Below are 22,466 nucleotides of genomic sequence, written 5' to 3'. Positions count from 1 at the left end.
GAAAAGTGTTTCCTTACACTAAGTGCAATTTTGTGACAAGGCCATGAATAGAATATTGAAGTTATTTGTCACTTTAGTATCATCAAGCTAAATCGCCATAACAGCCTGATCTGGGGAATAGAAGCATGTAATAAAACTAACATAAATATACAGATTGTAGACTCGAAGGGGTTAAACATACGTTTTTAAAATTCTGTTAAATCCCTGCAATGGTACGGAGCACTCAAAATCGAAAAAATAACCACAAAAGCAACAGAGCAATGTTTTATTTTTAGATGTTATAAAAAAGCCACAATGTTTTTTTTACTACATAATGGTCATACAATGTAGCAGATTTTCCCTGAGTGTAAAAAATCGTACTCCTACAAAACACGGGTAATATTTTAGGCGAGGAATGGAGGGATTTTTTTATGGCACAGGTTAAATATATATTCCGTAGTATCTGAAGGATAGGTCAGTCATTTTGGTACCTAGAAAGTCTTCTCCCAGACTGGCAGTTATTTTACTGCTTTGGATATCTTTTTCCTCTGCTTAATTAGTAATAAACTCTCATCCACAGCTGCACTTTTTCGTCTTCTGCGTCTCCTTTTGCGTTTATTCAGTTGATCATCTAACCCCTTATTCTTGCTGAAATCTTGAAACAATAGATGCTCTGGTTTTTTACTTGTGTGTGCTATTCTAGCTTTTTTGAGATTTTTTGACTTTCCCCTTGGAAAGCATTCTTCGTCGTCTTCATGTTGGAGAAACTTTTTTTTGTTTAGATTTTTTAAACGCTTCAAGGAATTTATGGAAAAGTAATCTTGCTCTTTCTTTTTCCATTTGTTCTCTCTTTTATTCCTTTTCCTCGGTATTTTCGGAATTTGTTTATTATCTACTGTATCTTGTATGTTTGATTCTTGAGTTTGCAATTTCACCAGTCCAGATTCCTGAAGCTCTGTTTAAACAAAAAAAAGAAGAAAAATATTAATGCTGCTATATTACATTTAGTTTCTCTAATAAATTGTCAACCATTGAAGCCTTCCTCCAGTAATCTTCTGAAAAACGTCTTAGGATATGCACCTCAGGGTATAGTGTATAGATTCAAGTTTCAAACCAGAAATAAAAAAAAAACGCGGTCTCTATGCTGTTTATTAGCTTAATTCACTTGCACACTATTTCAATATGGGGCAGAGTAAAGGCCATTTTACATGGGCCAATGATTGAGCAAACAAGTGTTCGAATCGGTCGCTTGTGTAAATTTGGAGATGTGCTGCTGACATGATGCAAATGAATGGGGATGAACAATGATAATAACCATTGTCCCTATACTGTAAATAAATGATCTTTTCTCCTTGTGAATGGAGATAATGAGCGTTGATCGACAATTTTGTTGCTCTTTACTTCCTTAAAATGGCTTACCCACTACGGGACAACTGATGTCCACCCGGACCCCGCACCGATCAGCTGCTACGGTGGTTTCAGGGCACCGCACATCCCATGACCGGAGTCAACTGCTTCCGGCATGATAGCGGCCGAGCTGCAGTACTGCTCCTATTCAAGTGAACAGAATCAGAGCTGCAGTTCTGCAGCACAGCCGCTATGCGATGTACGGAGCCCACTGCTTCCGGCTCCGTACATTGCATACTGTGCAATGACATCCGGTTCCTGCAGGCCACCGGAGCAGCTGATTGGTGCAGGGTCCGGGTGTTAGACCCCCACAGATCATATACTGATGAGCTATCTGCTGGATAGGTCATCAGTTGTCCGGTAGTGGACAACCCCTTTAAGTCTTGAGATTACAGCAGCCTGGGCACTGATTCAAGCAGCGTGCAGGTGTGCTAACAGGAAAGGGAAGGGGGAGCAGTGGCAGGTGTAATGTAAGCTTGCAAAGATAGTAACCAGGAAAATGCTGCAGCTCCACTGTATCTGTAGCATGGCAGATGATAACTTTATTAGTGAAATAGTAAGAAAAAGGTCTACGATACAAATGGCTAAGTTTTGAAGGAAAGGTTCCATAAAGGTACTGTACAAGTGAATCTAAAAGTACTGCAATGTTTTTCTTCTTCTCTGGAGTTAGGCTTTCAGTGGCTTGTTACTGCTACTCTAGTAGCAGAAATTAGCTAATTATGTGGAATTTTTATCTGTTCAATAGAATTCCCTTCACACATGGGTAGAATACCTGCACAATGTAATCATGTGAACTTTATATAGAATTTTGACCATGACCTCTGATCAATCATGTTTCAGTCTGTTAGCATAACTATTACTGTTGTTCAAGAGGAGATAAGCGAGTCAGTCAATATATATCTTGTCAGCATTTTGTTCACAGATGGATTAAGATAAGACAATGGAGGATAATGTGCTTCACCACTTCAGGACCACCCACTGTAAATTGTAATCCTCATTTGCTGGACTATCTGCAGAACAGGTGCATATTTACGTCCATTCTTATTCTCGAACATCGGGATCCCGATATTAATATCAGCCTCTGGTCCTGGTGATGAAATTTATTCAGATCCCATTCACGTTATCACTCGGACAACCAATCATAGCATTCACAGGAAAAATTTATTGTAGCAACAAATTTTCAGAGAGTCTGTGCAGTAAAGAATCCTCTTCCAACTATTGGCCCATGTGGACAGGATAGCTTCACGCAGTTGCTGCTAAATGGTCCTGCTGCCATAAAGTAAACAGCTGCCATGGAGGGATGAACTTGGTTGGCCACAGAGCTTAAAGAGGCTCTGTCACCAGATTATCAAATCCCTATCTCCTATTGCATGGGATCGGCGCTGCAATGTAGATAACAGTAACGTTTTTTGTTTTTTTGTTTTTTAAACGTTCATTATTGGCCAAGTTATGAGCTATTTTTTATATATAATTATATATATATATATATATATATATATATATATATATATATATATATATATATATATATATATATATATATATGCAAATGAGGTTTGAAATGGACAACTGGGCGTTTTTTTTTCGTTATGTCCAACTGATAATGAATACACATGAAATCAAGCCTGGACGTCATGTGTATTCAGAATCCTGACACTTCTGACTCTTTTCTTTGAGATTTCTAGCAAGTGAAACGAAATCTCGTTTACCTCCGTAATCTCGCGAGATTTCGCTTCCCTTGCCGGAGTCTCACAGAAAAGATTCAGAAGTGTCAGAATTCTGAATACACATGACGTCCAGGCTGGATTTCATGTGTATTCATCATCAGGACACTTGATTAACGTTAATCTCTGTTTATGTGGCTGCACATCGCTGCTGTGTAAATCAATGGAGATGACTGTATGACGCTGACTGGTCACTGATTGGTCAGCGTCATACACGTAAACACGCCCAGTTAAAAACACAACGAAAAAAAAACGCCCAGTTGTCCATTTCAAACCTCATTTGCATATATATATATATATATATATATATATATATATATATATAAATAAATAAATAAATAAAATAGCTCATAACTTGGTCAAAAATGAACGTTTTTTAAAAAAAAACAAAAAAACGTTACCGTTATCTACATTGCAGCGCCGATCCCATGCAATAGGAGATAGGGATTTGAGAATCTGGTGACAGAGCCTCTTTAAGTAAGCCCTACTGTTCAAACGTCCATCCACAGGTATCGGAGGACCCAGGTTGTGGCAAGAAAACATTCCACGCAGCATTACTCCACCTCCACCAGCCTGTACTGTTAACATCTGACAGGAAGGGTTCATCGATACATGATGCTTGCACCAAATTCTGACCATCCCATCAGCATGGTGCAACAGAAATCTGGATTCATCTAAACAGGCGATGTTTTCCACTGCTCAGTGATCCATTTTTGCGCTCTTTTGCAAACTGCAGTCTTGCCTTTAGTTTTCCCTTAGACAGCAATGGCACTCGAACTGGTTGCTGTGCTGCGGTTATAGCCCATCTTTGCTAAGGAATGGAGAGTTGTGCATTCGGACACGCTAGTTATAGAACCAGCGCTGTATTTAGCTGCAGCTTGCTTGACTGTGCACTGCCTGTTCGTCAGACAATTCTTGACATCCTCCACTGACTGCTTTCGTCGATGAATTGTTCATATCCACAGGATCCCTTTTCGCTGCATGTTTTTCCTCCATCACATCATTCTCTATATACTTTCGATACCGTTGAACCACAAGGCTGGCAGTTTTTTGATAAACTGGCCCCGGTCAGTCTAGCACCGATGACCATGCCACGTTTCAAAAGGTGTGCAGATGGCTCGAATTTCCCATTCTAATGTGGATCCACACTGAAATTGAGGCACTAAAAACTTGTCTACTTGATATTTTGCTGCACGTGTCTAATTTCCATACAGGAAAACTGCAATTGTGAAAGAACAGGTATCTCTAATAAAGTGGCCATTCAGTGTGCAACACACACACACACACACACACACACACGGTCAAAAGTTTTAGAACACCTAATTTTTTTCCAGTTTTTATTTATATTTACACAATTTAATGTCTCAAATGTACTTTGAAGTGAAAGAATAGAAGAAATAAACAAGTTCAGATGAATAAAAATAATGAATTAACTTTGTTTTAACAAATTAATTATAGATTTTCAAAACATTCTTTCTACAATTGCATTCAGATATTTTTCAGAAATTTCATCCCAACATTGTTGCAGAAGTTCCCACAAATGTCCTGCACTTGTAGGTTGCTTTGCTTTCACCAGTCTGCCCAGTTCATCCCAAACAAGCTCAATGGGATTCAAGTCTGGAGACTGTGCAGGCCATTTCATTCTTTGAAGTCTACCGGCTCCTTCTTGTCTTCTTAGGTAGTTCTGACATAACCTAGAGGTATGTTTTGGATCATTGTCCTGCTGTAATATGAACCACTGACCAAGTAGGTATACACCGGAGGGTATTGTATGGTGCATCAAAATGCTGTGGTAGCCCTTTTTTTTCCAGTGTGCCAGTAACTCTGTGCAAGTTCTCAACTCTGGATCCAGGAAGAGAGCCCCAGACCATCACTCTTCCTCCTCCATGTTTAACAGTTAGTGTCACACACTGAGGAAGCATCCTTTCACGTTCTCGACGACGTACAAAAACCCTGTGTGATGTACCAAAGATGTTAAATTTTGATTCATCAGTCCATAAGACCTTCTTCCACACTTCAGTAGTCCACTGGAGGTGCTTCTTGGCCCAGACAAGTCTTTTTTTTATTTTGCAATCTTAGCTTTCGTACGGATACTCGACCTGTCAAACCTGCAGATAGAAGTCTTCTCTTCAGAGTTGAAATGGAAACTTGTTTATTTTTTGCTGCATTAAGCTGGGCTTGAATATTTTGTCATCTGATTTTGTAGTGTCCTTTGGTCTGCCAGACCTCTTATTGTCAGAGTTTCTACCAGATTCCAAGTGCCTTTTGATGGTATAGGAAACTTTACTGACTGACACCTTGGCTTTCTTGGCAAGGACAGACCAACACTTCTAAGGGTTATAATTGTCTGTCTTCTTTTGTTAATTGCCTCTTTTTTTTATTTTATGATATCAACGTGCTCTGTTTTGAAGAGCAAAATGGTCCAAATCCTGCCGTACAGGGTGTTGTAATGCAGTCTGTGCCAATACTGGTTATATAGAATCAGGGGGTTTGAGTGCTGCTACTCTTCTTTTTTTTTGTCTACATCTATCTATCTATCTATACACACACACACACACACACATATATATATATATATATATACACACACACACACACACACACACACACACACACACACACACCTCAGAATGTAACATTCATGGTTACATAGTTAGAGAAGCTGGAAAAGACAGGTTTATCAAGTCAACCCATAATTCACACATTATATACGGTTTATTTTACACTGTTAAATGTACCTTTCAACTTCCGACTTGCCCTCTGATTCCTTCTCCAGATGTCATGACTCTGATCATAGGTGAACACAAGCTCACAACTGGGGTACACGGTGCTATACATTCTCCTTTGATTGCAATCCTGAAGAGAAAACATCAGTGAGGTCAATCCCTTTTTTTAATTTATTATAGCAGTGAAGAACCAGAATTAAAACTATACCATCAACTATATTAAAGGGGTTTCCCCATCTTGGACATTTATGGCATATCCACAGGATATGCGTAAATGTCCGATAGATGCGGTTCCCACCTCTGGGACCCATGATTGTCTCTAGAACGGGACTCCCTGACCTCTGTTCTACCTTCTCTTGCTCTCCAACCACTGACTGACGAGGTGGTCAGTAGTTCGGAAACAGCCAAATTAGATGAGCTACACTGCTTCTGTAACTCATAGAAGTAGCTCCCTAGTTTCGGAAATCGTGTAGCACGCCATACTACAGTTTCTGTAATTCCCATTAAGTTCTATGAAAGTTACGGAACCGGCGTAGCTCAGCTGTTTCCGTACTCCCGACCACCTCGTCAGTCAGTGGCCAGAGAGCAGCAAGAGAAGTTAGGGCGGGATAGGAAGGTATGCCATGTCCAGGATGGGAGACATCCTTTAACTATAATGCTGCACAGTAAAGCTGGACTGTGCAATTTTTATAAAGATTCAAGAAAGATGCAATATTTTCCAGCAGCCTTTATTCTCATGAGCGAAGTGACAAGTGTATGTTTTATATTTCTTGCATGTGATTTTTTTTCCCTTTGTAAAAAAATAAATAAAAATGCTGTTTTCTGTTCATTGTGCTGTAAATGGGGACAGAATGTTACAACCATATCAGAGACTTGGTTATTCTGGAGTTCATCCGCCTGCATATAAGACTGGGTTCACACGACCATGTTACGTCCGTAATGTACGGAACATATTTCGGCCGGAAGACCCGGACCGAACACAGTGCAGGGAGCCGGGCTCCTAGCATCATAGTGATGTACGACGCTAGGAGTTCCTGCCTCTGCGTGGAACTACTGTCCCGTACTGTAATCATGATTACAGTACGGGACAGTTGTCCTGCAGCGAGGCAGGGACTCCTAGCGTCGTACATAACTATGATGCTAGGAGCCCGGCTCCCTGCACTGTGTTCGGTCCGGGTCTTCCGGCCAAAATACGTTCCGTACATTACGGACGTAACATGGTCGTGTGAACCCAGCCTTAGTCTCCATGTCTACCAATCTTGTGCATGTCACTATACTTCGAGTAGCTATATTACACTTTAGTGAGGACATATTTATGGCATTGTGATGTTGAAGAAAGCTATTCAAGGTAAACTTTCAGGGTGTGGAACTACATACAGAGAAAACCGTCAAGTTTATGTAATCCTGTGTTTGTTTCTTTTCTGCGTTTTTTCAAGTGTGGCAGCTTCATAACATGTGAAAAAGATACTCACAAAACCACAATGACCTTTCCTGCCACAATTACAACAGTAGACAATATCTTTTGGGCTAGAAGCAGAGTTGGATTTCTTAATTGGCCCTCGTACCACCTAAAACAAAAAAAGCATTACATTAAGCAACAAAGAATAAGAAAATTGTAAATCGCTGTAGAAAAAATCATTTGCAAAGATCAAATAGAAACAAAGACAAATTACAAATTGAATTCTAATTTCAGTATGATTTAATGGAGTATAATGAAAGAGAACTAAAAGACAAAGCCTGAAATAAAGATTTATAATAATTGTCTATACAAAACAATGTGTGGCATTCTCTTTCTTACTTATGTTAATGATTACATGCTGTGTTAAAAATATTTTTCCTTTATACAACCTGAATGAGATTAAGAAAAAAGGTCAGTTTTTTCCCCCCACAGTAACGCCGCCACTACTGTCCATTAGAGGTCTGGTATTGCAGATAAGATCGGTTCATTTTAACCCCTTTAAAATAATCCTACAAGAGAAGGCCCCTTTACAACGGCCGGTGCAGCGAGAGCCGACCAACAAGACATCATTGATCGGCGTTTGCTTCTGTTACACGGAGCTATGGATGGGGACGAGCGATTGTTACTCCGATCGCTCGTCCCCATACATTATCATGTTGGCAGCGCTTCCCCCTGTTTACACTGGGAGATGTGCTGTCGACAACGATAATATTTCACTTTTTTTAAAACGATACGATCAGCAGATGATCGGGCGTTTGCTCGTTCATCTGCTGATCGTTCCCCTGTTTAGACTGGGCAATTATTGGCAACGAGCGTTCTGTGAACGCTTGTCTGCCCAATAATCGTCCAGTGTGAAACCCCCTTTAGGCCAGCAGCTAAAATAATTGAAGCTTACAGAAAGAGCTACTACTATTCTTTTGGGTTGGCAGAAAAAAAAGAAAAACATTTTGGTTTAATTTTTTTTTCCAATGAAGTCAATGAAAATAAGTATTGATATGGTAAGCATCTGTTCTCTGTTATCATCCATTGTGTTTTCCATTTGAAAGACAAATCAGTACAAAACACTGAAAGAACACCGAAATAAGCTGGAAAACCAAGCGTTATTTTGGGTCATATTGAGAATATTACCAGCAAATGTTTCTTTTTTCAACGTACCCATCAATATACATTATTACAGCTATCCCCACCTTGCACAGCACAACTGTTATAAACTATAGAAAGTAAATTACTAAGCATAACTTGGACATTAAAGGTGTTGTCCAGTTTAGAATACTCATTTTCAAATACCCAACGCGGAGAGCGGTTATACAGAGCGTCTGCAGTTCCGGAGGACCTGTCCTGTCATGTATTACACAGACAACCCATTGATTTAAATGGCACTGTGTAATGCTTAACTTTCCCTGTGGCGGTGCTGCAGGGAAATTTAACTCTTGCTGCCATGTTCCCCTACAGATTATACAGCTGATTAGTGGAGGTCCCAAAAGGATTAGTTTATTGTCAAGGGACTACTCGAACACGTAGGGATCACACACACACACACACACACACACACACACACACACACACACACACACACACACACACACACTCTGAAGGAAATAAGTATTTGATCCCTTGCTGATTTTGTAAGCTTGCCCACTGTCAAAGCCATGAACAGTCTAGAATTTTTAGGCTAGGTTAATTTTACCAGTGAGAGATAGATTATATTAAAAAAAATACAGAAAATCACAGTCAAAATTATATAGATTTATTTGCATTGTGCACAGAGAAATAAGTATTTGATCCCTTTGGCAAACGAGACTTAATACTTGATGGCAAAACCCTTGTTGGCAAGCACAGCAGTCAGACGTTTTTTGTAGTTGATGATGAGGTTTGCACACATGTTAGATGGAATTTTGGCCCACTCCTCTTTGCAGATCATCTGTAAATCATTAAGATTTCGAGGCTGTCGCTTGGCAACTCGGATCTTCAGCTCCCTCTATAAATTTTTGATTGGATTAAGGTCTGGAGACTGGCTAGGCCACTCCATGACCTTAATGTGCTTCTTTTTGAGCCACTCCTTTGTTGCCTTGGCTGTATGTTTCGGGTCATTGTCGTGCTGGAAGACCCAGCCACGAGCCATTTTTAATGTCTTGGTGGAGGGAAGGAGGTTGTCACTCAGGATTTGACAGTACATGGCTCCATCCATTCTCCCATTGATGTGGTGAAGTAGTTCTGTGCCCTTAGCAGAAAAACACCCCCAAAACATAATGTTTCCACCTCCATGCTTGACAGTGGGGACGGTGTTCTTTGGGTCATAGGCAGCATTTCTCTTCCTCCAAACACGGCGAGTAGAGTTAATGCCAAAGAGCTCAATTTTAGTCTCATCTGACCACAGCACCTTCTCCCAATCACTCTCAGAATCATCCAGATGTTCATTTGCAAACTTCAGACGGGCCTGTACATGTGCCTTCTTGAGCAGGGGGACCTTGCGGGCACTGCAGGATTTTAATCCATTACGGCGTAATGTGTTACCAATGGTTTTCTTGGTGACTGTGGTCCCAGCTGCCTTGAGATCATTAACAAGTTCCCCCTTGTAGTTTTCGGCTGAGCTCTCACCTTCCTCAGGATCAAGGATACCCCACGAGGTGAAATTTTGCATGGAGCCCCAGATCGATGTCAATTGACAGTAATTTTGTATGTCTTCCATTTTCTTACTATTGCACCAACAGTGGTCTCCTTCTCACCCAGCGTCTTACTTATGGTTTTGTAGCCCATTCCAGCCTTGTGCATGTCTATGATCTTGTCCCTGACATACTTAGAAAGCTCTTTAGGCTTGCCCATGTTGTAGAGGTTAGAGTCAGACTGATTAATTGAGTCTGTGGACAGGAGTCTTTTATACAGGTGACCATTTAAGACAGCTGTCTTTAATGCAGGTACCAAGTTGATTTGGAGCGTGTAACTGGTCTGGAGGAGGCTGAACTCTTAATGGTTGGTAGGAGATCAAATACTTATTTCTCTGTGCACAATGCAAATAAATATATATAATTTTGACTATGTGATTTTCTTTTTTTTTTTTTTTTTTATATAATCTATCTCTGACTGTTAAAATTTACCTAGCCTAAAAATTCTAGACTGTTCATGTCTTTGACAGTGGGCAAACTTACAAAATCAGCAAGGGATCAAATACTTATTTCCTTCACTGTATATATATATATATATATATATATATATATCTATATATATAAAAATTGTAGCAGGATTTTTGTGTTTTCCTTATACGCTCTCCCATCTCCTACAACCAGCTATCACTCAGGGAGTTTTCAGCTTACGTCGTTTACAGTAAGAACTGCATAGAAAAAGAGAAAAAGATTCGGAGAAGCGTGACTGATGTGGTGCCCCAATGCAAAATTCATGTTTCCTTTACTAATTGCAATTTGTCCAAGTCTTAAGGCATCAATGAATTCCTCTGATAATTACACTATTACAATGTTTGGCTGTTGGTATGAAGTTTTTAGGGTTAAATGCTGTATTTGCTTTACACAAGACATGAGACCAATGTTGTCCATAAAATTCTACTCTGCGATTATCTGTGCATAGACCATTAGTCCAAGAGGATTATATAGGTTTTTCTTTTTTTTGAGACAGGCAGTGATGACACGCTTATGGAATTCCACATTGCTACTCTTCCATGAATCCTATGTATACCCTGTATCGGTGGCTCAGTGGAAAGCGCTGTTCAAATCCGACCAAGAACAGCATCTGCATAGAGTTTGTATGTACTCCCTGTGTTTGCTCCCATGCTCCAAAAATATACAAAATAGGCACTTGGAGAGCAAGTGCCTCAGCAATTGAGGGCAACTTCTGTACAGCGCTGTAGAATATTTTGGCACTGTATAAGTAACAGAAATAAATAATTTATTAGCACAGAACTTAAAGGGGTTGTCCAGCATTAGAAAAGGAAGTCTCACTTGAACAAGGATGTGCTGCCATACCAGACACAGGCCAAGGAAAACGGTGGTGCTGTTTATGGAAATTAGGCTGACAATTTTTTCTAATCCTGGATACTCTGAAGGAAATAAGTATTTGATCCCTTGCTGATTTTGTAAGCTTGCCCACTGTCAAAGCCATGAACAGTCTAGAATTTTTAGGCTAGGTTAATTTTACCAGTGAGAGATAGATTATATTAAAAAAAATACAGAAAATCACAGTCAAAATTATATAGATTTATTTGCATTGTGCACAGAGAAATAAGTATTTGATCCCTTTGGCAAACGAGACTTAATACTTGATGGCAAAACCCTTGTTGGCAAGCACAGCAGTCAGACGTTTTTTGTAGTTGATGATGAGGTTTGCACACATGTTAGATGGAATTTTGGCCCACTCCTCTTTGCAGATCATCTGTAAATCATTAAGATTTCGAGGCTGTCGCTTGGCAACTCGGATCTTCAGCTCCCTCTATAAATTTTTGATTGGATTAAGGTCTGGAGACTGGCTAGGCCACTCCATGACCTTAATGTGCTTCTTTTTGAGCCACTCCTTTGTTGCCTTGGCTGTATGTTTCGGGTCATTGTCGTGCTGGAAGACCCAGCCACGAGCCATTTTTAATGTCTTGGTGGAGGGAAGGAGGTTGTCACTCAGGATTTGACAGTACATGGCTCCATCCATTCTCCCATTGATGTGGTGAAGTAGTTCTGTGCCCTTAGCAGAAAAACACCCCCAAAACATAATGTTTCCACCTCCATGCTTGACAGTGGGGACGGTGTTCTTTGGGTCATAGGCAGCATTTCTCTTCCTCCAAACACGGCGAGTAGAGTTAATGCCAAAGAGCTCAATTTTAGTCTCATCTGACCACAGCACCTTCTCCCAATCACTCTCAGAATCATCCAGATGTTCATTTGCAAACTTCAGACGGGCCTGTACATGTGCCTTCTTGAGCAGGGGGACCTTGCGGGCACTGCAGGATTTTAATCCATTACGGCGTAATGTGTTACCAATGGTTTTCTTGGTGACTGTGGTCCCAGCTGCCTTGAGATCATTAACAAGTTCCCCCTTGTAGTTTTCGGCTGAGCTCTCACCTTCCTCAGGATCAAGGATACCCCACGAGGTGAAATTTTGCATGGAGCCCCAGATCGATGTCAATTGACAGTAATTTTGTATGTCTTCCATTTTCTTACTATTGCACCAACAGTGGTCTCCTTCTCACCCAGCGTCTTACTTATGGTTTTGTAGCCCATTCCAGCCTTGTGCATGTCTATGATCTTGTCCCTGACATACTTAGAAAGCTCTTTAGGCTTGCCCATGTTGTAGAGGTTAGAGTCAGACTGATTAATTGAGTCTGTGGACAGGAGTCTTTTATACAGGTGACCATTTAAGACAGCTGTCTTTAATGCAGGTACCAAGTTGATTTGGAGCGTGTAACTGGTCTGGAGGAGGCTGAACTCTTAATGGTTGGTAGGAGATCAAATACTTATTTCTCTGTGCACAATGCAAATAAATATATATAATTTTGACTATGTGATTTTCTTTTTTTTTTTTTTTTTTATATAATCTATCTCTGACTGTTAAAATTTACCTAGCCTAAAAATTCTAGACTGTTCATGTCTTTGACAGTGGGCAAACTTACAAAATCAGCAAGGGATCAAATACTTATTTCCTTCACTGTATATATATATATATATATATCTATCTATATATATAAAAATTGTAGCAGGATTTTTGTGTTTTCCTTATACGCTCTCCCATCTCCTACAACCAGCTATCACTCAGGGAGTTTTCAGCTTACGTCGTTTACAGTAAGAACTGCATAGAAAAAGAGAAAAAGATTCGGAGAAGCGTGACTGATGTGGTGCCCCAATGCAAAATTCATGTTTCCTTTACTAATTGCAATTTGTCCAAGTCTTAAGGCATCAATGAATTCCTCTGATAATTACACTATTACAATGTTTGGCTGTTGGTATGAAGTTTTTAGGGTTAAATGCTGTATTTGCTTTACACAAGACATGAGACCAATGTTGTCCATAAAATTCTACTCTGCGATTATCTGTGCATAGACCATTAGTCCAAGAGGATTATATAGGTTTTTCTTTTTTTTGAGACAGGCAGTGATGACACGCTTATGGAATTCCACATTGCTACTCTTCCATGAATCCTATGTATACCCTGTATCGGTGGCTCAGTGGAAAGCGCTGTTCAAATCCGACCAAGAACAGCATCTGCATAGAGTTTGTATGTACTCCCTGTGTTTGCTCCCATGCTCCAAAAATATACAAAATAGGCACTTGGAGAGCAAGTGCCTCAGCAATTGAGGGCAACTTCTGTACAGCGCTGTAGAATATTTTGGCACTGTATAAGTAACAGAAATAAATAATTTATTAGCACAGAACTTAAAGGGGTTGTCCAGCATTAGAAAAGGAAGTCTCACTTGAACAAGGATGTGCTGCCATACCAGACACAGGCCAAGGAAAACGGTGGTGCTGTTTATGGAAATTAGGCTGACAATTTTTTCTAATCCTGGATACTGCGTAACTAACCTTTCAGGTGACTTTTCAGAATAAGCTGTCATATATGTGTACATGAGGAATAACACTATTTCTGGCCATTATATGACTTGTATCCTGCACTTTTAGCAGTTTGCCCCACTGCAGGCTCTATAATTCCCAAGCTATCTCTGAAGCCTGTACTCTGCTGACACACTGGCAGTTCTGGCTGTTTATGCAATCCCCTAATATACAAGGGTAGGTTCCTCTCAAATAGACATTTAAATTGCTTAAAACGCAACTCCTACTAATACAGTCATCTACATAATACTATTCATTAGCAATATAAAACCATTAATTAGCAAGTAATATTTGTTTAGATCTTTGCATGAATAACTCAATTCTGCACTGTGGGAAAAACTAAATCAAGACAAAATTTATTTTGAATTAAAATCTTTCAGTTTTGGACAATAGTAGGTTTCTTCAATGAGACATCACGCTGAATAAAAAAAAAAGTTCATGAACAAGCTGAAGGGCGAGGATCATGAATACAGTTCTCCTGCTTTCTTTTGTTACTAACATTTAAATAATGTCTATTTGTTGGCTGATATCTTGAAGATTGCTTCACTATCAATATATAGAAAGTAATAGCCTGGTAGATAGCATTACCTATAAAGAGTCCATCCCATCTGCTTTTCTTGCTGAAAACCTTTCATGCACCAGTAAACTCGGTAAATATCAGAAGATAAAGGATGAGTCTACCACGCCAAGGATTTAAGTCCTAATGTCTCCTCAAAGTGCTGCTGATGCAAAGATTACAAATCATTTTTTCTTAAATGTGATTTTTACATAACCCTTTTTTCTGCTTGAGTAGTTAGTCCAGAATGAATGAATGCCATTAAAACACTTAATCATTATCTGGGAACTGGCCTCCACTACTAGGAATCTCCATGACAAAGACGAGAAGATCAGACAGGAAAACTGCCTCCGCACAGTGTCTGCTGGCAATATTATATGCAAATGGAGGCTCTGGACAGCTCCCCCAGTGACCTTGAACTGCCCCTTAATCGGAACGGACTTAAATATGCAGTTCCTGTTTGCATGCCAAACCTGATAACTATTCATGATCAAGAGTAGAAATTAAAGACAGATACTCTTAACAAGAATTATTATAAATACCTATATCTCAACGTCACATGAGGACATTTCCATATCAGAGCGTTCCCTTACTTGGCGTACAGGAATGTACGGTACTTTTCTTTATGGTGATGGTTAAAGTATTTAGTTTAGCAAATGAATTACTATATGTAGATTTGGCTCGTTGGATGTTTGTGTCTTCAAAATTGAAGAAAAGATAAAACGAGAAAGAAAAAGAAAACTAGATATATGAAAATGTGAGAATTTTAGGTCCTTATAATACAACTAAAATGCATAATATAGATCGATGTCACACAACTGTTTGCATAAATAGATATATATTTGCACAATGGGACATGACAACTTTAGATTTTCAGAAAGCTGCTTATATGCTTTTCAGACAAGTGATATCCAACAAAGTTGTGATATACGGATGTAGCCAAGTTTATCTGGACTCTGATAACTTGTTGGAGCGTGATATCATACAACAAAAACCATCGAAAAAGTGAAATTAAAGTTTCTTGACACTGTGTTTCTAGCATATCGGCAGACCCCGTTCCAAAATCGTGGGGTTTGCAGTTAGTATGGCAAACGGAAGCCAAACAATGGCTTCCGTGTCTGCCATGGATGGAAGCCCATCAGGACCAACCTTCGGCTGGTCCTGATAGGCTTCCTGTCAGAGTGACAGGAAGTCACAGTGTCGTTCCCGATGCACACTGTCGGCGACAAGGTGTGCATCGGGAACCGGGAGATCAGCTGCCCCCGACAGCTGACACTCCAGTGATGCCGATCAGGGGCTCATCGCCGCTGATTTCGGCAATTAAACCGATAAATGTGGTGCTCGATTGCGATCACCACATTTAGGAAGTTTGTAGCACATCAGCAGCCCCCATGTAATTGTGGGGGCTGCTGATGCTTGTGATGGCATCCGGAGGCAAGGCAACGGCCTCCGGGTCTGCCATGTATGGAAGCCTATGAGGACCAGCCTCAGGATGGCCCTCGTAGACGGTCAGAGTGACTGTGACCTAGGTAGTGTAATGTATTCTAGCAGCGATCAAAGCTGCAGGTAAAAAAAAATATAAAGTGTAAAAAGTAAAAAAAAAGTTAATAAAAATGTTTTATAAAAGTGTAAAAATAAACGTTTTTGTTTTCCTATAAGTAGTCATTTATTATAGGGAAAAAATGAAAACGTAAAAAACAAGTACACATATTTGGTATCACCGTGTTCGTAACGACCCAAACTATGAAACTATAATGTTATTTTTTTCCGCACGGTGAACGCCGCAAACAAAATAAACGGAAAACTATGACAGCATCGCTATTTTTTGGTCACCACCCCTCCCAAGATATAGAATAAAAAGCGATCAAAAAGTCGCATTTACCCCGTCCTGCAAAAAACAAGCCCTTACACAGCTTTTACGGCTCAGAATATGGTGTCTCAGAAAATAAATTATTTTATAGAAACTGAATTTTATTGTGCAAACGCTGCAAAACTTTAAAAAAAACTATACACATATGGTATCGCCGTAATCTTACCGACCGGCAGAATAAAGTACAACCTAATTTATTGCGCACAGCGAACGCTGTAAGAAATAAAGAATTTGAAGCGCCAAATTCGCTGTTTTTTGGTCACCTTATCTCTAAAAAAGGTCCTGTGGGGTCAAAATGCTCACTATACCCCTAGAAAAATTCCTTGAGGGGTATAGTTTCCAAAATAGGGTCACTTTTGGGGGGTTTCCACTGTTTTGGTACCTCCGGGGCGTTGCAAACCAGCATGGCACTGAAAACCAAGCCAGCAAAATCTGTGCTCCAAAATCCAAAAGGCGCTCCTTCCCACCTGAGCCCTGCTGTGGGTCCAAACATCAGTTTATGACCACATATGGGGTATTGCCGTAATCGGGAGAAATTGCTTTACAAATGTTGGGGTGCTTTTTTTCCTTTATTCGTTGTAAAAATGAAAAAATTCTATGTTTCCAAAGAAAAAAAGGTGATTTTCATCTTCACAGACTAATTCTACTAAATTCTGCAAAAAAAAACTGTGGGGTTAAAATGCTAACTATACCCCTAGAAAATGCCTTGAGGGGTGTCGTTTCCAAAATGGGGTCACTTTTGGGGGGTTTCGACTGTTTAGGTACCACAAGAATAAAATAAGGAGGCCCCAAAATTCTCTAGGTGCTCCTTTGCTTCTGAGGCCGGTGTTTCAGTCCATTGGGACACTAGGGCCACATGTGGGATATTTCTAAAATCTGCAGAATCTGGGCAATAAATATTGAGTTGCGTTTCTCTGGTAAAATCTTCTGTGTTACAGATTTGTTTTTATTACAAATGAATTTCGGCAAAAAAAATGAAATTTGTAAATTTCACCTCTACATTGCCTTAATTCCTGTGAAACGCCTAAAGGGTTAAAATACTTTCTGAATGTGGTTTTGAATACCTTGAGGGGTGCAGTTTTCAAAATGGGGTGATTTATGGGGACTTTCTAATATATTAGGCCCTCAAAGCCACTTCAGAACTGAACTGGTCCCTGAAAAAATGGCCTATTGAAATTTTCTTGAAAATGAGAAATTGCTGCTAAAGTTCTAAGCTTTGTAACGTCCTAGAAAAATAAAAGGACGTGAAAAAAAATGATGAAAACATAAAGTAGACATATGGGGGATGTTAACTAGTAACTATTTTGTGTGGTATTACTATCTGTTTTACAAGCAAATACATTTAAATGTAGAAAAATGCACATTTTTGCTAAAATTTGAAGTTTTTCCACCAAAAAATATTGAATTTATCGACAAAATCTTTTCACTAACATAAAGTACAATTTGTCACGAGAAAACAATCTCAGAATCGCTTGGATAGGCAAAAGCATTCCGGAGTTATTACCACATAAAGTGACACGTCAGATTTGCAAAAATCATCTGTGTCCACAAGGCCAAAACAGGCTGTGTCCTAAAGGGGTTAATGCCCAAGTGGGCGTGTTTTTACTTTAGACCAAGGGGGCGTTGTACAGAGGAGTGTATGACGCTGACCAATCAGTGACCAATCAGCGTCATACACTTCTCTCCATTCATTTACACTGCACTAGCGATATAGCTATATCGTTATGTGCAGCTACATACACACACTAACATTACTGTAGTGTCCTGACAGTGAATAGACATCACTACCAGCTAGGACGTGAGGTCTATTCAGAATCCTGACACGTCTGAATCTTTCCTGTGATATTTCCAGCAAGGCAAACGTAATCTCGCGAGATTACGATGTAAACTGTCATTTAAAACTAGATTACGCTTGCTGTGCAGTGTCGGGTTTGTGTTAGCGAAGTGTCAGGATTCTGAATAAACATCACGTCCTGGCTGGAGGTAATGTATATTCATTGTCAGGACACTGCAGTAACGTTAGTCTTTGTGTATGTAGCTGCACATAACTATATCGCTAGTGCAGTGTAAATGAATGGAGAGAAGTGTATGACGCTGATTAGACCAAGTGGCCGTTGTACAGAGGAGTGTATGACGCTGACCAATCAGCGTCATACACTTCTCTCCATTCATTAACACTGCACTAGCGATATAGTTATATCGTTATGTGCAGCTACATACACAAAGACTAACGTTACTGCAGTGTCCTGACAATGAATATACATTACCTCCAGCCAGGACGTGATGTTTATTCAGAATCCTGACACTTCGCTAACACAAACCCAACACTGCACAGCAAGCGTAATCTAATTTTAAATGACAGTTTACATCGTAATCTCGCGAGATTACGTTTGCCTTGCTGGAAATCTCACAGAAAAGATACAGACGTGTCAGGATTCTGAATAGACCTCACGTCCTGGCTGGTAGTGATGTCTATTCACTGTCAGGACACTACAGTAATGTTAGTGTGTGTATGTAGCTGCACATAACGATATAGCTATATCGCTAGTGCAGTGTAAATGAATGGAGAGAAGTGTATGACGCTGATTGGTCAGCGTCATACACTCCTCTGTACAACGCCCACTTGGTTTAAAAGTAAAAACACGCCCACTTGGGCATTAAGAAAGTGATTAGCATAAAGCTAAAAATAGCTCATAAAGTGGTAAAAATAGATATTTTTTCTAAATAAAAAGCACTGCTGTCACCTACATTATAGCGCCGATCTCCTTATGTAGGAGATAGGCCACTTATAATGTGGTGACAGAGTCTCTTTAAAGCTGCTAAAAGGGTACATTTTAATAGATGGGTTGAAATCTCTAATATACTTCCAAATCTCTAAAATATTTGATTCCACTATATTTTTGGCCCGGGAATACTCACGGCTACATAAACACAAGGTTCAAGTTAAAGAGACTGTCACCAGTTTATCAATTCCCAATCTTCTAACTAATTGAATAGGCGCTTTGCTGCTGATAACTATAGTGTGATTTGTTTAAAAAAAAAACTTTTATTATTTGCAAAGTTATGAGCATTTTTCTAAATATGTAAATTAGCCTTTATTAGACAACTGGGAGGTAATCGCAGCAATTCTCCTGAGGTGGAGCTACCTCACAGCCTCTGACGCTGTCCTATCAGCATCAAGCTGCTTCACACAATATGAGAGAGTCTAGAGGGAAGGGGGATCACTTCAAACAGCCATATCTTGGGCTGTGGACCACCTAGAACAGCTGGTTGGCATATGAAAGATGAGATTCTAATCTTTCATATGACACCAGGATCACAGTTCTAGCTGTGACACAACCAGAGATATCGCCAGTTGAAAACACAGTCGGGAATGGAAGCTGTATACTCTATGATCACACTGTGTTGCTGGGCAGGGAGGGGGAAGAAGCTGTATACTGACTGGACGGCGTCATACAGAAAACATTACACCGCTCAGAGTGAAAAGAAAGAGCCGCCTTCTATTTGGCTACTAGAGCCACATTAGCATATTTAGAAAAATGTTCTTAACTTTGCAAACAATAAACGTTTTTGAAAAACAAATTACACTGTAGTTATCAGCAGCAAAGCGCCTATTAGATTAGATAGGAGATAGGGATTAAAACTGGTGACAGAGTCTCTAAGTTATTCAATTTGTCATGATATCAATTCAACACAATATCGTGCCATTGAGTAAAAAACCAAACGCATACGTTTTTTTTAACATGGAAGTCCGTAGGCGACGGAAGGTTTCGGCCAGAGTTCCCAGATCCAATGTAATATTTCCCTAGTAGTAGGTACACAGTTCAGATAGCGGTCGGCTCCAGGACACATGCCGATCAGCAACTTTATATTTTCTGAATAAACACATGGTACACTCTTGCGGTTGCAGTTCAGCCCGGGGTCTTAATTAGCCACAAATCATCTTCACATCTACCATTGTGTTCAGAGTATGGCAAATAAGAAAAACATAATTAAGAACAATGGGTTGTAGCTGGTATTGCATCTTGGCTTTTATTGAAGGGAACGAGACTGAGCCGCAATACCACACTAGTGGATAAGTGGGGCACTGTTTTTGAAATAAATCAGGCACGTTTTTTTTTTATCCCTGTACAACTCTTTTAAAATGAAACGGTCAAGTTGAACATGCTACCATATCTGCATGTTATAGAGCAGAAAAAGCTAAGCAGATAGATATATAGTTGTGTGGGAAAAAATTCTGTATAACCAGTGGGCGGTCCGTTTCAGTGATGGACAGTCTTCCATGTACGAGTAAACATACAGATATAGAACTTAATCACTAAGTAAGCCTATACACCCCTGATGATACCGCTTTCAGTGGTGAAACATGATGGGAGGCGAACGGCATTGCTATTTCAATTCCCTGCATTGAATAGTAGCTGGAGAGTGTGTTGGCAACAACAGATTACTTATTGGGGGGAGGCATGAGCGAGTTTCAGCTCAGCTCGTCTCCAGCTCTCACATATTGGAGTGTGTCCGTGTTTTGGACTATGAAACAATGTTGCAACATGTCTCTCAATGCCGTGTAAAAAAACCCCCATAAAAACGGTGTTTGGCCCCATGCACACGAACGTAAAAACGCCCGTAATTAAGGGCCGTAATTACGGCACATTTGTACGGGCTCATGGACTTCTATTGGCCACGGGTACCTCCCCGTATGCTTACGGGAAGGTGGCCGTGCCGTTGAAAAATATAGAACATGTCCCATTTCAGGCTGTAATTACGGCACGGGCAGGCTCATAGAAGTCTATGTGTGCACCCGTAATTACGGGAGCGTTGCTAGGCGACGTCAGTAAATAGTCACTGTCCAGGGTGCTGAAAGAGTTAAACGATCGGCAGTAACTCTTTCAGCACCCTGGACAGAAACTACCAATCACAATATAGATCAACCGGTAAAAAAAAAAAAATCCGACTCCGCCAGCCTGTTATAGAAAAAGTGTAGCAGTTGCCTATAGCAATAATCAGATTTCACCTATGACAGCCCTGGAAAAGTACAGCTGTGATTGGACTGATCGTTACAGGCAACAGCCTAATGTTTTTTTTTTTACACTAATTCTTATAAATAGGAAAATACAGGGCACATTTAATGTTGAATGGTAGGTCAGGCTGAAAATGTAAAATAGAATTAGGGATGTCACGATACCAGAATTTGGACTTCGATACCGATACTTTGTGTAGTATTGTGATACTCTATAACAAAACGATACTTTGCCAACAGTAATAAATAAAAAAAAAAGATCTTCCATTTTCTTATGTGAGGCACGAGGTGTGATGAATTTTGAATGTGCCTCACATTAATAGTAATTAACGCCATCATGTTTCTCAGTCATAATGGGTTAATGTGTAAGGTACATGTTGGGGTTAATTACTATTGATGTGAGGCACATGGAGGTTAAATTCCTCACACCTCGTGCCTCACAATAAGTGAAAGAAAGCAGTTTTTATTTTTACAGTGTACACATCATAAATGAGGCGCAAAATATTGTTGTGCAGGCTATTACGACCGCGCCAATACCGAATGTGTATATTTTAGGTATTGAGACTTATTTTAATGTTTATTGTAAAAAAGGTGTATGTGTATTTTTTTAAATTTTACATGACTATGTTTTTACTTCATTTCTAAACCTTAATGTACTGGCATATATCTATATGCCAGTACATTAGCCTGTGTATGGATAGTACACAGGCAGTTGTTAGGACATACCCAGGGCCGGCCTTAGTGTTGTGCGACCTGTGCCTTTGCACAGGGCGCATCACTCCAGCAGGTGGAAGGGGGAGCTGCGCTGGCTTCCTTCCCCTGCTTGTTTCAGAAGCGCCCAGGCCCATCGACTCAGCAGTCGCCTTTCCGCCTGGGCGCTTCTTCACTCAGTGGCGTCGCTACCGCTGTACTAGCCATAGCAGCTGCTAGCGGCGAAACATGAGGGCGGCGGCGCCGCTAGGAGCCGCTGCTACAGCGGTAGCACTATAGCAGAGCAGGGAGGTATCTCCCTGCTCTGCTATCTACTAGCGCCACTGCAGCTCCCTGAAGGAGCGGAATCCCCGTGTGGCCGGGGATTCCACTGCTGGAGCGCTCCGCTTGATTACTCTGTCCATATATGGACAGTGAAGTCAGGGGAAACTTCGGAAGCGTAATCCCCGTCCACAGCATTGCAGACTCTGTGACCGGG

General features: G+C 40.3%; 1 protein-coding gene across 1 annotated transcript in view; it reads right to left on the bottom strand.

The window, feature by feature from the left end:
* Positions 1-251: 251 nt before the first annotated feature.
* Positions 252-22,466, bottom strand: part of ZCCHC7 (zinc finger CCHC-type containing 7) — a 203,571-nt gene continuing 181,356 nt past the window's right edge. Inside the window, exons 7-9 of the mRNA XM_075825554.1 lie at positions 7,309-7,404; positions 5,849-5,966; positions 252-934 (exon numbers count right to left, since the gene is read on the bottom strand). Coding sequence (XP_075681669.1) covers positions 498-934; positions 5,849-5,966; positions 7,309-7,404 — 651 coding nt within the window. The 3' untranslated portion in view covers positions 252-497. The remainder of the gene's footprint in view (positions 935-5,848; positions 5,967-7,308; positions 7,405-22,466) is intronic.

This window comes from Rhinoderma darwinii, chromosome 1 (genome assembly GCF_050947455.1).
Source record: "Rhinoderma darwinii isolate aRhiDar2 chromosome 1, aRhiDar2.hap1, whole genome shotgun sequence".
NCBI classification, from domain to species: domain Eukaryota; kingdom Metazoa; phylum Chordata; class Amphibia; order Anura; family Rhinodermatidae; genus Rhinoderma; species Rhinoderma darwinii.
The sequence above is the reverse complement of the archived record's forward strand: the minus strand, read 5'-3'. Positions and strand labels throughout refer to the sequence as shown.